This window comes from Antennarius striatus, chromosome 12, assembly GCF_040054535.1.
Source record: "Antennarius striatus isolate MH-2024 chromosome 12, ASM4005453v1, whole genome shotgun sequence".
Lineage (NCBI taxonomy): Eukaryota > Metazoa > Chordata > Actinopteri > Lophiiformes > Antennariidae > Antennarius > Antennarius striatus.
Genome location: NC_090787.1, coordinates 14571441 through 14585677, shown reverse-complemented (window position 1 = coordinate 14585677; position 14237 = coordinate 14571441). Strand labels below are relative to the sequence as shown.

Here is a 14237-nt window from a genome sequence, read left to right as displayed (position 1 = left end):
TTCTTGGTTTGTAGCAAACATTTATTTTTTTTCCCATCAGACTAATATGAACATTTGTATTTGACACAGTGAATGGCGGGTGCCCTGAAAGAAGGCTTCCTGCACCCATCTGTATTGGCTTTTAAGACAGGAGAAAAAAAAAACTTCTATTGAATTCACTAAAGCAGCAACACCCATCCTATTCCTGAGAGAAAAATAACACTGGTCCACTTTGGGATTCATACATGGAAAAATCCCCCCCAGCAATTGAATATGTGGAAGCTGGATGTGCATAAGCTGTAAACATACTGTAAAGATACATTGAAATGATATAGTTAAACCAAAAACCATTATGTTAAGCGGGAAAAAATGTATTTATTGAAATATGAATACAATATTTAACTTAAACATTTCTCAATTAATGAGAAATGTTTTCTGATTGATTTCACAAGTAAGAAAAAAAAACGTAACAGGTTCCTATTTGTTACAGCGTTGAGGTACAGTATGTCCACGAGACGACGACACATTTGTTATCATGAAACAGGCATTTCGGTTCAGGCACCAATACTTGATTTGTGTAGGGAATCATGGTTTTCGTTAAACAATTAAATGAATGACATACGTATCACAAAGGAAAAGATAAATAACAAAAATAGTGACAAACGTCTGGATTTGGGAGGATGATACTTTTGTTGTTAAAGGTTTTCATTCAGGTAGACAGGTGTAACAGACAGACAGCTTGTATAGTCAGAAGTTTCTGTACATGATTAAAGTTTATCTGTCCCCTGATAGTTCTAAGGACCTATTAAAATTTAAAGTTACACGATGAAGTAAAGAGGTAAAGTTTTCATAAATTTTATTATGACAGAAAACTCACATTTTCTTCACCTTGTCTGTCTCAGTGACACAGAGGTAATGAAAACTGCCCTGATCTGAACCCAGCCGTGCAGATCACATCCCTAACTCACTTGACTTCTGGGGCATAAGAAGCTGAATGAGATGCTGCTTGTCAGTCTGGGTTCAGTGCCCACTCACAGTACTGTAGCGACAAATTCACCTGTACTCTGAATACAATTTTCCTCATAAAAGAGTCATCTATAAACTTTTTTTTTTTGGACACCTCAACTTGAAAACTTGAAGTGTGGCTGCCATGAATATTTGCTCATTTTATGTGTGACTTTCATTGAGCCAAAAAAAAGTAATTTATATTAATATATTAATTTAGGTACCAGACAAAAAGTTCTCATCGGACTGTAAAGGTACCGTCTTTGACACTGACGATCAAATTTTAAGCACAGCTCTAAATTCTAATAACCACACACTAACTAACCAACTACTGTAGCTTGACCTCAATGATAACTCTTGTTGATGTTCAATTTTTATGTTGCTGTTGTAATCTCACATAAAATACATTTTTTTAAAAATCCAGTATAGTTATGAAAGAATAATTGAAACAGAGAAACAGGACAGAGAATCCCTGAGTTTCTGTCATTTAGGAACTCGCCCCTTTAAAAATAGCACTGGGTTACTTTTTTTTTGTAATATTCCTACTTTTGTTTGTATTTTAAAAGCCAGCACACGGTGAGACAACTGGTAAGTAGAGAAATATTAGATCTACATCCGCTCCTTACACTTTTCACTTTGTAAAGGCTATGAGGAAAATAACAACATATCAAATCCAGTCCTCATAACCACCCAGAGCACACCTATCGATGAAGGGCACGCCACCCGGGAAATTAATTTTATCTTCAAGACAATGATCCTTCCTGACCTCTGAAAAATGTGACATGTGTTTCAAAAGATCAACTCAGAAAACAACAGACAGCATGATGGGTAACAATGAGAACAGCCAGTCATACTCCCCCCAGTAGAGCATGAGATTAAAAGTCTCTTCAGTATTGTCAAAATTAACACTGACTTCAAAATGATGTTAAAAATATGTGCATCAAGTTGAAAATTATTAACCAGTGAATGTTAAAATCAAATAAATACAATTTGTAATGTCCAGCTGACCTGTCACGATTCAAGACGTGAATGATTATGGATGAACTGAAGGTCTAAATTTCCATATTTCTGAATAAATAAATAAGACCCGACCATCCATTCAAATCATATTGTCTGAGTGGGAGCTTGTAATTTCTTGAATACTGATGTCTTGAATGCAGCATCAAACTTGGCAGACCAGCCGTGCCTCTTCATGGTTTCTAAACCTACAGCTGGGTAATCGCTGTTGGACAGTGACGCTTAATGAACACTAAACTGACTTTGCTAACTGCTGTTTTAACAAATGAGATGACTCAGCAGGGCAGAGGGGGCTGAGATTTAATATTTCAATGCCGGGAACCCATTTGTATTTATAACATTTACGACAGATGGAGAAAAAGGTAGACCTGCTTTCTAATTATGACTGAATTGCTCCTACATGATCAAGTATGATGACCAAAAATGGGATAGAGCTGTTATTTTCATCCAACCTCAAATTAAGACATGCTTTAAACATATATTGTGCATTGATCAAATGATGCTGTTGCCTGATGTGTGTGAGATCAGATGTCTAACAGTCTATCACAGTCAAAGCCACGTGCCGAGCACCAGCTGGGGCTTCTAAGGAGTTTCAGAGCTGTAATGTTCTCGTCTTATCCCCGGACTCTAAATGGTACAAAATTTCATATGATTAGAGCTGATGGTGTTGCCTGAGATGAGGTGTCTGACTTCCATCGTAATAAAATCAATTAGGCTGCATAAATCTAAGTCAAGTAACCAGAAACATAACCAGGTGCAGATGGAGAGTTTTCCTGCTGAGCCAAACAGAGTTCTCCGTTTCAGTTCAACCAAACGTAAAAAACAGACACTAAAAAGTGTGTTTGCATCAGTTTGATGACTGACAAAAAGGCGACTTCAGGATTGATCATTTTTAAGGATGTTCCAAATGGAACAGTCAAAGTAAATGTTTTATGTTACTGATCAGAGGAACAACTTGAAGAATAAAAATAAGTTCTATACTCTCAAATGTCGCATTTCCACCCTGTTATGGTGGAACAACTGTATAACTTTGTAACACAGTGAAACAGCATGTAGTGTTTTGTAAATAGCTACCTTTTTGAAGGTTTTTGGAAAAATAATGCATACAAAATACATTGACTTACTAAAGACAGTTTTTGAAGCTTTTTATATAATAAAATAATATTATCATTTCAGAAGGGAAAGAAAAGTAGACTTATGGATTAAGACAAAAAAAAAGATCCTCCCCATCCCCGCAAAAATATTTAAAACCACCCTCCCTTCAAAACCAAACATCACTTTACAAACACCAATTGTAAAGTCCACAACTTTGATTGTAACAACCTGGCAGCAAGTCGTGACACTAAAACATTAACAGATGTACATCAGTCACAACTTTGGTTTGGGCCTTTTAGTCAACACAGTTAAATTAAGAACACTTTGATAAAATTAAGAATACCTTCATAAGATTAACAGGGTGAAAAATAATTACAGTTCTGAGAGACGCATCACCTCTATTTGATTCTTTGCCTTCCCTATCAGTGCCATATATGCCAACTATTTAAACTAAATGACTAGAGTGCTCTGACTGATATTTACATTTCTGTGTTTGTGTCATTGTCTGCTAATTACACATGAACCGAACTACTCTGCTGACAGCACACGAAGACTTGACAGCTACCACTCACAGTGTGTTTCGTTTTTCAGATGTACTGACTGCAGCAGCAGACATGTCATCTCTGTACTGATACCTCCTCCTCCAGCCAGGGATGTAACACTCCATGGCTATGTTTGTATGGAATTGTCTGTCTTCAAGCTTCACAGGTGGCCTGCATGCAAAGGAGCTGCCTCCTCCTCCTCCAGTATATTGCTGGCAGACATTAAAGTTCATCCCGCCAGTTGTCTGCTAGGCAGAGGGGGAGTGGGGTTGGGTGAGAGAGACAAAAAATGACCCAAGAGAAATGATAATCATACCAGAATATAAATTTTCTTTGTCCTACAAAGTGGACAAAACGAGACACGGAGAATAAACTGTTTCCTTTGTTAACCTTTTTTATGTTGTGGAGCAGAAGGAGTCTGTTTTTGTGTTGCTGTATCTTCCTGTTCCTGCAGCCGTCTCAGTAGGTGCTTTATCTCGTTGTCGTACTCAACCCACTCAGGCACGATCCTCACTGCAGCTGTTAGCTTGGGCTCCTTGGTCTTTGGGTTATTGCACTGCAGTGGGAAAGCAGACAAAGCAGGAACATCACTCATGCTGCCAGTGGCACTTTCTCCCAACAAGTCATATTGCTATTCCCAGCACTGTCTGTGGTAGGCATTTGATCCTAATTTGATTTCCAATTCTGTTAAAAGGACATCAGCCCATGAATAACAAAGTGATGTCCTACACTACAATGAGACAATGCTTCTCTTTCCACTCAACTGGAGCCTGTCCAGTAATTCTCCAAATTAGTTTAGGAGACTACAGGATTGCTCCTCAGCTGTCTCCTAAATGTCACGTGGTGAGCAATGTCCCTGTTAGTCAGCACAGGAGGAGCTGCACTCCACTACCATAAACAATAAAGATGAAATTTTTATTTTGAAAAAAGCATTTAAATCACATACAAAACAAAACGACGTAGATTTAGATATCAAATCCCAGGTATGCCAGTCGTAGTCGACTCACCAGGTCTATGGTCTTAGCTGTGACTTTGGAGGTGTCATCACACCACGTCTCACACCACAGCCATTCCTGTGGTAGAGATTTGATGGCCACCTGGTGGATCATGTTGTTGGGTAGATCCTAAGGAAATCATATATTTGACTTAATTAATGAATGAAATATTGTTAGGGCAGTAGTTGTTGAAGGGAAAATGCAGTAAACTCATTAAGTTACATGCCTGGTCCAGGTTGGACAGGCTGTTGGGATCTTGACTAAGGGCTTGGTACTGGCCCCGTAATCTATCACCGGCCGCAATCTTCCGAAATTTCTTTAAATCCACTACATAGAGAGCGCTGGATGGAATACAAGAGGACAGAAACAGAGACAAGACAGACAAAATGGCTGTGAGGAAGAATCTCTGTTAAAGAAGAGCTCATATAACACCCCAGGCACATTCAGATAATTGTGGCTAACATGGCACGATAATAAACACTGTAGACGATCTGGTGTCACTCACTAGACTCAAGTCTGCCCGAGGAGGATGTTCACCACATTACGTTTTCACTTGGCTGACTGACGCTGATCGTTCACCCCGTCTGCTTTAACAAACTGGTATCTAATCACATCACTGCCATTTAAGTGAGGAGTTCTGCTCTCTGTTCAGCTAGCAGCTGCCACTAGATTACCTTCGCACTGACAAATCAAAGTTTGAGAATGGTTTAGCTCCTCTAAGGGAATATAGGAAAATTATGAACAACAGGAAGTACAGAACTTCTAGCCTCTAAAGACAACAAAACAAAAAAGGTGTCTCTAGACTATTTTTTTTAACTAAGGCAATAACATCCAGGCAGACTGAAGGTTATATTTTCATAAAAGTGAGAGATGTTCAGTTTTTTTGCTGCATGATTTGTGTTAAACTTGTTTTCATGCGCGAGTCTACAATTAACTTGATGAATGGCCTAAATGGAAGACAGGGGCTGTAGTAGCTCAGTGTTCTGCATGCTATTAATAATATATGGATTTATTCTAACAATCTTTATAGAAGTGGCAACATTAATTTTCTCAAAAGATGACAACAGGGAGAAAGATTTCAGGAATATCTTGACAGCGTTTTTGCAGAGGGTAGATGGCCAAACAAGTGAACTATCAGTCCTTACCAAACAGTCGATACTGCTCTATTCCATTTCCCACTTTTCTAACAAAGTGTACCTGATGTGGTATTTCCTGTGTCCTAGATGCGAGGCCCAATAGCCAGTTTTCCAAAAGCGATAGCCTTCCATTTCTCTACGGCTATCACAGAATGGAGTGTAGCCATAAGGAGCACCTTCCAGGTCTAAATCTCTTAACTCCTTCAGATCAGCCCGAACTATCTGCAAACAAGATGGAAAACATTGGCAAGTCGGGAGAGGAGTTAAGACTCTCCATCAGGATTAAAAATCTCATCCAATCTTCACAACAAACCGATACAGAAATAGACATTGACACATAGCTCAGCTCTATGAAAGTTCAATCCAACACTTACTTGGTCGGCATCCACAAAGATGATCTTGTCCACAGCCAAAGGGAACAGAACATCCAGGAAGAGGATCTTGTAACCCCAGATGATGCGCTGCTTCTCAGTCTGCTGGTGGAGCCACCGTGGCCACTTATACTGAACAAGTTCATACTGAAATCCATACGAGTCTGCCATGTGAGAGATGGTCTCCTGAGCATGCCAAAAACCAACATCATTAATTCAAGGGAAGAGCACAGCTTTTCAGGAAGAAAAGGAAGTGTGTAAAGTGAGTCGGGAGCTTCAAATAAATACACAGCAGGTTATTTCACAGTGCTGTGTTCTGGTCATATGCTCTTAGTTTCATTTCAATTAATTATGATAAGTCATTGAGGCAAATATTTGTCTTAAATAAATGTTATGATCCTTGAGTACAATATATATCTGTATATTAACATAGAATTCCAACAAAACTGTAGAATCTAAATGGACCTGCAGTTGCAATATGACCTCTGGAAATAAAAGCATGAATGACACCACACAGTGTCGAACCATTTTAATAAAATGAAGAAAAGTATTTTTTTTTATTAACAAAATATCAAAAGACACATCTTTTTGGGAGATGTGTTTATAATTACGTTTTATTAAAATGTAATTTCACTTAAAAGTCATCCTCCCCTAAGACCAACTTCAACTACAGGTATTGTACAAATTTTGAAAAAAGTACGCATCAAAAAGTAATTTTTAAGATGTATGTAAGGCATGCATAAATTATTTTAAATAATCAACGTGATTTGTTCTATTGAAGTCTGATATTAAAGACAGAATAATACAAATGAGGGTAATGTTTAGTATCATTTCTTTGATTAATGTAAATGTTTTTTTGTTGAACTGAAGCAGCTTTAGAACAAGCAGAAAACTGCATGCGGCTTCAAGATTGTTGATGTGACAGGAGTACCTTGAAAGAAGGGGACAGGTAATTCTTCAGAAACCAGAATTTCACAGGTGTTTTGGTGTGCCGGAGGACAGACAACATCATGATCCTAAACAAGTGAAGAATCAGTCTGAGAGTCAGGTCCAAAAGTAAGGTAAAGCACAGAAAAAGCGTCTGAAGCGTATGAGTGTTTTTGAAGTGAAAACGGCCTACCTTAGGAAACGCTCATACAGGTGGCCCGATGCCACAGAAAATATGTTCAGAACGTCCTCTTTCTTCTCTGCAGCATCCCTAGAACCACCGCCTGCGATGCTGCAAATGAAACCATATTACATAAATCTCTTGTGTTTTAGTTGATGCAAATTTTTATATTGGGACAGTAAATCAGCATTCTAACACTTGCCACACAGCTATGATGGAGTCAGTGCTCAGAAAAAACAACAACTTTCAAACAAATCATGCAGCACTCAAAAGAAAACTGAAGCATGTCATTTAAACGAAACAAAAATGAAGGTAATGGCATGGTTCATCACATCTGCTCCGCCACTGTCTTTAAAAGCAGTCTGTTCTCTATCATGGTTATGGTACGGAAAATATGGAGGAGCCTCTAATGAGGAGGGACTAACGTTATCCTATAGAAGTGCACAGTTGGAAGTAAACACACAGGGGCCAATTATTTTATGTTATTCATCATATTTAGTAATATAAGTCTTGTGGTCACCATGTTTAGACATATCTCTTCAGATTATCAGAACAATTATGGTAATGTTGTACAAACAAAATTATATTATCATTTAGGTACAATCATCAACAAGATTTAAACAAAAATATAATATTTAATAAATATGAGTCACATAACCAGAAACATGACAAGGTGCAGATGGAGACTCAGAGGGAAGAGTTTTCCTGCTGAGCCAGACAAAGTTCTCAGTTTCATCTCAACTAAATGTAAAAAAACAAACCCTAAAACTGTTCGCATCAGTTTGATGACTGACAAAAAAGTGACCAGCTTCTCTTTCTTTTAAAAAAATAATTTTAGGTAAATATTCTGATGCTTTTCAGATTGTCAGGAATGCAAGAACAATGTTTCTAACACAATATAAAAATAATGGATGATGTTTAAGAGTAAGAACTTGAAAGATTCTTAAAGATTTTCTCAGTCCTGCAGACTTTAACTGCTGAACTGTTCGAGGGAATTGACAACAAGGTGTGCTTTCACAAATCAAATACACTGTACCACAAAACCTGGTTGCACTTCCGACATGGCCCACTAACACTAGAAGCAGACAACATGAAATGTGATTAATTGCAGAACTTGTAATCTAATTCAACTATGTCGTTCCACGAGCATCACTGGGCACTCATCTGCAGAAGAAGTAGCATCTGTCAACTCAGACCATTACCTTTCAGACATTTATTATGATTCCTAGGTAGTTTCTAAAAGTAACCTATCAACTACAGTGGACTTACTAAAACGTTTTCATGTTGAGGGGGCACAGCACTGTTTCTGCTTTCTCCACACGTCTGAAAGCAGAAACACACCCTAACCACTAAAGAGCACCAGTTCATGATGCAAGGCACATTTAGCAGACAGAAATCAGGACTGGTGCTGGCGGGTAGCTGCGTCTGCAGTCAAACTACATGTCCTTATCTCCACTAGACTTCTGATGGTTGAAGGAGTGTCCATCCTTCTCCTAATCATAAGCACAACCTCTGTCCTGAGGCTCCAGAATGACACCAATGAGTGAGAGAAAGATGTGAAGGGACAGGAGGGAATATGCCCTCTAAAGCCAACTCTGATGCCAACAAAGAAGACGCTGACAAATAAGGAAGTCCCTTCCAAACATAAACTCAGTAATGGCCCAGAAAAAACACTCATTTCCATTTTGTAGCCTTAATGTTTTATTCCTCTGCAGACATCTATTTATTTCTGCTCCTTCTTTCCTTCTTTAAACCAAAGCACTTCTCTCTCTCTGTACCTGAACATTTGGCTTCTGGGGAGTGACCACACATCTATCTGGGGAACCCAACTGGCTGTCATGACTAAACTGGCCATTATGAAGGGCCTCTAGCACCACAGAGGGCCCCCCCAGATAAGCAGCTTTCATAGGGTCAAGTGAGAGCCCATTTGGCTGACGAACTCAAGGTAATCTGGACTTCAGAAATAATCAGCAAAGCTCTGGGTAAATCCTGAGCAGCACACATAACTAATCAAGAAAAACTTTGCTTTGGATTTTCAAAATGATCATCCAAATAATAAATATGATGTTTGTGTGCCAATGAGCAGACAAATGTCCAACCAGTCCTGAAAAGCGTGATTGTAATTTGCATGTTTTACATTAGTATTTGACAAGAAATGTAAATTGCCATGGTATGGCATACACCTCATTATATATTCACAAAGGAAAGATCCAGAAATACGTTTAAAGTAGTTTCAACCAAAAAGTGGGACGTTTCCCTGTAGGGTGCCGATGCTCTCTCATATCTACATGGTCATAAGGTTTCAGACTTCTAAAAGCATCATAAAAGAAACTCTTAAAGTTCCTCTGGTTCAGAGAAGCAACTTAGAGCAAGTTCTCTGTATCTTCCTTCCAGAGAAAAAGAGAGAGACAAAGACAAAACTCAAAAGACAGACCTCACAAAACAATAATGGAGATCATGTACAAGAGCAACAAAGAACAGGAAATTCATTTATTCTTATTTATAATGTTATAGCAATAAAACAGTCTTTACAGATGAGTACATTGTAAATGACTCTAGGACAAACTGATGCTTGCAGACGCACGGGTCTACCTGTACATCACCAAGTCTTCAAAGCTACTTGATCAATGCACAGCCTTGATCCTTGCCATCACAATGAATGCCTCACAGCATGTTGACACTACAAATGATGGCTACAAAGACATGTTTACTTTCAAGAAACAGTATTTGTAAGACGGGTGTTCAAGGCCTATACATTTTTTACCCCGAACACATTCCGATCTTTTCAAGTTAGCAAACCATAAGCTATCATTATGCGATGCAGTCATATCAAAATGGATTTTCTTGAGAATGTAATTTAAAGTCTCTTGGAATATGCACTCTGTTCCATCGATGAGAAAAAGTGTGTGACTGTGAGTGTTTAACTAATGTTTCTCAGGTTAATTTGCATATGGTGGTTTTCTTTCTGCATTGCAATTAATAAGCCTGACTGGTGATTTAAGTTAGACTTGTTGGATGAGGCCAGAGAATAACTGAACCAAGTTAATAATACGCTAACCCTTTGCTCATAATGAGTGCATTGAGATTATTGTGCCCTTGATTTGAAAGGAAGGTATGATGGAAACACGCCAAAGTTACCCTCTCCAAACGTAGTGGATTTAAGTTAATTTTAGATTAATAAATCACAGACACTTAACAAGCAGTTATGTCTCTTGAAACCATCAGCAAACCCTTTTTAACCTCTGAGTGTTTTCATTACGCAAGTGCAAGCATACCCTGGGAAATGGTTTTAAGATTACATTCAATTATAAATCTATTCATATATCAGTCCAAACACTTTCAGCTTCTTATTTGGTCACAGCATAGGCAGGCAATATATAAAGAATAGCACAAATGCTATACTCCCCACTGACACCCCAAAGCTCCTAATAGCAGATACGGAGGCCAAGAGACTTTTTAATCCCTTCAGCTTGATTTGGGACTGTCTCAGAGTGTCCTCCCAGTTGGACAAACCTTGAATACCTCTACATAAATGTCCAGGAAGCATCCTGATAAGACAGCCAAAACACCATACTTAGCTCCTTTCAGCATGAAGGAGCAGTGATTCAACTCAGAGCTCCTCAGTCTAACCATGGGGATGGTCCTTTCAAGAGCATATTTGAATTAGATCACTTAAGAACACAAATGCAGCTAATATTGCAGACACACAAGGACCAAATTACATTTGAAGCAAACCAGACAACTAGACAACCAGACAAATCCTGACATACTCAATCTAAAACATTTGATTAGGGATGAAAATGTTAAAAAGAGGAAAATGTACAATACTACGCTAAGATGAAAGTTAGTATTGGTGTACTCAAGGTGGTTAAATCATGTTCAGGTCAACCATAATCCCAATAATACTTGTGCGTCCATAGTGTATGCAGACATTCTAAAAAGTTATAAGGTGTGACTTACGAAGTGACAGCAAGCATACAAGCTGATATGTTTCACTATCTCCACAGTTTAGTGATCATACATGCTTCTTCCTCAACTAACAGGCTTCATGTTGGCAAGCTAGAGTTAAACCCACTGGGGTGGGAGGCACTCCTAGACACATCCAATCTGCAACACCTGTTTCAGTGCTTCTAGTAGCTCCCCACCAGTCTTGGACAGAATAAAGGCACAACAGGACTGGAATTAAAAAGTGGCCTGAGCTACAGATTGAACATCAAATGTGGGTTTACTTTGTTTCTCTGGAGAATCTCTCGACTTGATTTTTGGATACAAATTGGGAAAAATGTGATTTAAGATGTTTATCCTGTCTGGAGAAAGATTCTGTGACAGTCCTTTAACTTTTGGTTTTCTTTTTACCCCTCATTCATATATCCTTAAGAGGCTTTGACCTTTGCTAAGTCGCCACAGTAAATAACAGTTAGTTCTTAATAACTTACCTGGTTACATAAAGTTTGAATTAAAAAAAAACCTTTAGAATGGAAAAAAATGTCATGTATTTAGCTGCCTTACTTTCCAGAACTAAAGTGAAGCTTTCAGTATCATTCTTGTAAACACACTCCATATTGTCAGGAGAAATTCTGGTTGTCAGGGGAAATTCAATGAACTTTACAGGCTTCTCTGTATTTATGTGAGCTGCATGTCTAATTGCATTCACTATGACTTGGAATAAAACTCATTTGTACTTATATGTATGTGGTCTTGCACAATCTCAGTTGTAATACAGAATGTAGGTTTGCCTGTTTGAGATAAAATGAAGAATAAAAAAAATGCTATGTTGCTGAAGTTCTGTCATTTTTAATAAACATGATTTAATTATTTCAGTGTGCATCTTCAGTATTTACAATTTTCAGAACATTTTAGCGATACTGTGGTAATTAAACACACAATTATGGATTTATTTCTAATTTATATGCTTCCAATGCTCCTTCAAATGCACTGAGTTGGTTCACCAGAATGGGGTCTGCACTGCTGCTACTGAATTAACAACTCAACAGCTTACAACACCCTCATGTTGCTTGGGAGTGTCTTTAGCCAGCGTACAAACACAACGGCAAAACACGCTGCTTGTCTTCTCAGTGATCATCAAGAGAGCTCTTGTCTGCCGGGCTTCAATATATATGTGGCCATACTGTATGTGTGTACATTATGCCTACATTGATAATGTAATGCACGCATGGAAACACACATGTTGCACAGGCTACGACTACGGATGAAAGCATGAAAATGTAAATCGATCATTTATGACTTTTTCAGAATTATTGATTCATTTACTGTATTTTTACTGATCCTCATTCATTATAAAATATAGGATATTAGCACAACCTTTGGAAGTAGCTAATAAAAACTTGCTAATGAATATGAAAAATATGTTTCAGCGGTTAATGGGTTGCAGTGACACTGCCTACCTTTTCTCAAAAGCACTCCACACACTTCAAACAGAAAGCATAAAGTGAAAAGATAGGATCACGCAGTTAGGAAAACTTGTGGAGATACAAATGCACATGCATACACACACATACACACACACACATACCTACAGAAGCACATATTTTTTGCAAGACTAGATCTTACAGCATAATATTGGAGTCTGGGTCGAGGGGAGGAATAAATTCTCCTGAAAGTGCATTGTATAATTGACAAACAGAAGGGTACATTAGCAAATTTTCCAATCAATGAGCTCACAGTTCTTAATGTCAGTCAGCTGGACAACAGCTGCAACCCTACCACAACCCTACTTCCAAATAAGTTCACTCTGTGTAAAATATAAATAGAAAAAGAATGTGATTTGCAAAACACTGACACCCCATTTTCAAAAAAAAAAAAAAAATCATTAAGACAACACATTAAATGCAGAAAATGAGAAATCTCACTGTTGTTTGAAAATTATTTTTCCATTTTGAATTTAATGCCAGCAACACATTAAAAACAAAACACCAAAAAAGTTGTAAAATGTAGAAAGAAAATTCTGAAGTCAACTGGCACAGCAACAAGATTGGGTATGAAAAGAGCATCCTATAAAGAGGCTGAGTCTTTCGACAGTAAAGATGGGGACGGATTCATCCCTCTGTTGAACTGCACTGGTAAACACAGCATCAATTTAAGAAGAGTGATTCCCACTGTAAAATTGCATATAATTTAAAAAGTCAGGAAAACCTGAAGAAACCTCTGCGCACAGGGAACGAGGCCAAAAGCCAATCTTCTGCAGTGGACATCGCTGCACTGAAAATTGATAGGATTCTGTCGTGAACATTACATATATGAACTCAGGAACTCTTTCTAAAGCCATTGTCTTTAGAAGTTGTCATCATTACATCCACAAATTAAAGCTGAAATGCCTCCATTCAAACAGGAAACCATATAAAGCAGATCCAGAAACGTTGCTGGACTCCCTGGGCCAGAGGTCATTTAAGATGGATTGATGCAAATGGTCGCGGCATGGTGACGCAATGGGTAGCGCACCCTCCATTCGAAAGAGGGGGCAGCATCCGGGTTATTATCACCACAAAAGCAAGCACTAATGAGAATATCGAACAGCATCTTTTCATGGAGGGACTTGCTTATTTTAGTGATAGATAGATAGATAGATAGATAGATAGATAGATAGATAGGTAGATAGATAGATAGATAGATAGATAGATAGATAGATAGATAGATAGATAGATAGATAGATAGATAGATAGATAGATAGATAGATAGATAGATAGATAGATAGATAGATAAATAAATAAATAGATAGATAAAACCCCATTCTGAACATATTACAAAATCATGGCTCCGTAGTAGTAAACTCCAGGCACAAACCTCACCTGGGAAAAGAAGAGTCAATGCTAAAACAGTGGTAAACCTGACCGTCTCCCGAATTTCCCAACTACCTATCGCTGGCATCAAATTGCAAATGAAGGCTTAATAATACAATTGTATTTTCAACATTTGAAATGTTGTCTTTGTGCTATTTTCAATTACATGTGTCATTTTAATGATTTTTACAT

General features: G+C 38.0%; 1 protein-coding gene across 1 annotated transcript in view; it reads right to left on the bottom strand.

Annotated features, from left to right (window-relative positions):
* Positions 1 to 14237, bottom strand: part of uggt2 (UDP-glucose glycoprotein glucosyltransferase 2) — a 39210-nt gene continuing 24973 nt past the window's right edge. Inside the window, exons 33-40 of the mRNA XM_068328753.1 lie at positions 7261 to 7359; positions 7072 to 7156; positions 6144 to 6326; positions 5831 to 5991; positions 4860 to 4974; positions 4646 to 4762; positions 4029 to 4194; positions 1 to 3886 (exon numbers count right to left, since the gene is read on the bottom strand). Of these exons, the coding sequence (XP_068184854.1) occupies positions 3861 to 3886; positions 4029 to 4194; positions 4646 to 4762; positions 4860 to 4974; positions 5831 to 5991; positions 6144 to 6326; positions 7072 to 7156; positions 7261 to 7359 (952 nt within the window). The 3' untranslated portion in view covers positions 1 to 3860. The remainder of the gene's footprint in view (positions 3887 to 4028; positions 4195 to 4645; positions 4763 to 4859; positions 4975 to 5830; positions 5992 to 6143; positions 6327 to 7071; positions 7157 to 7260; positions 7360 to 14237) is intronic.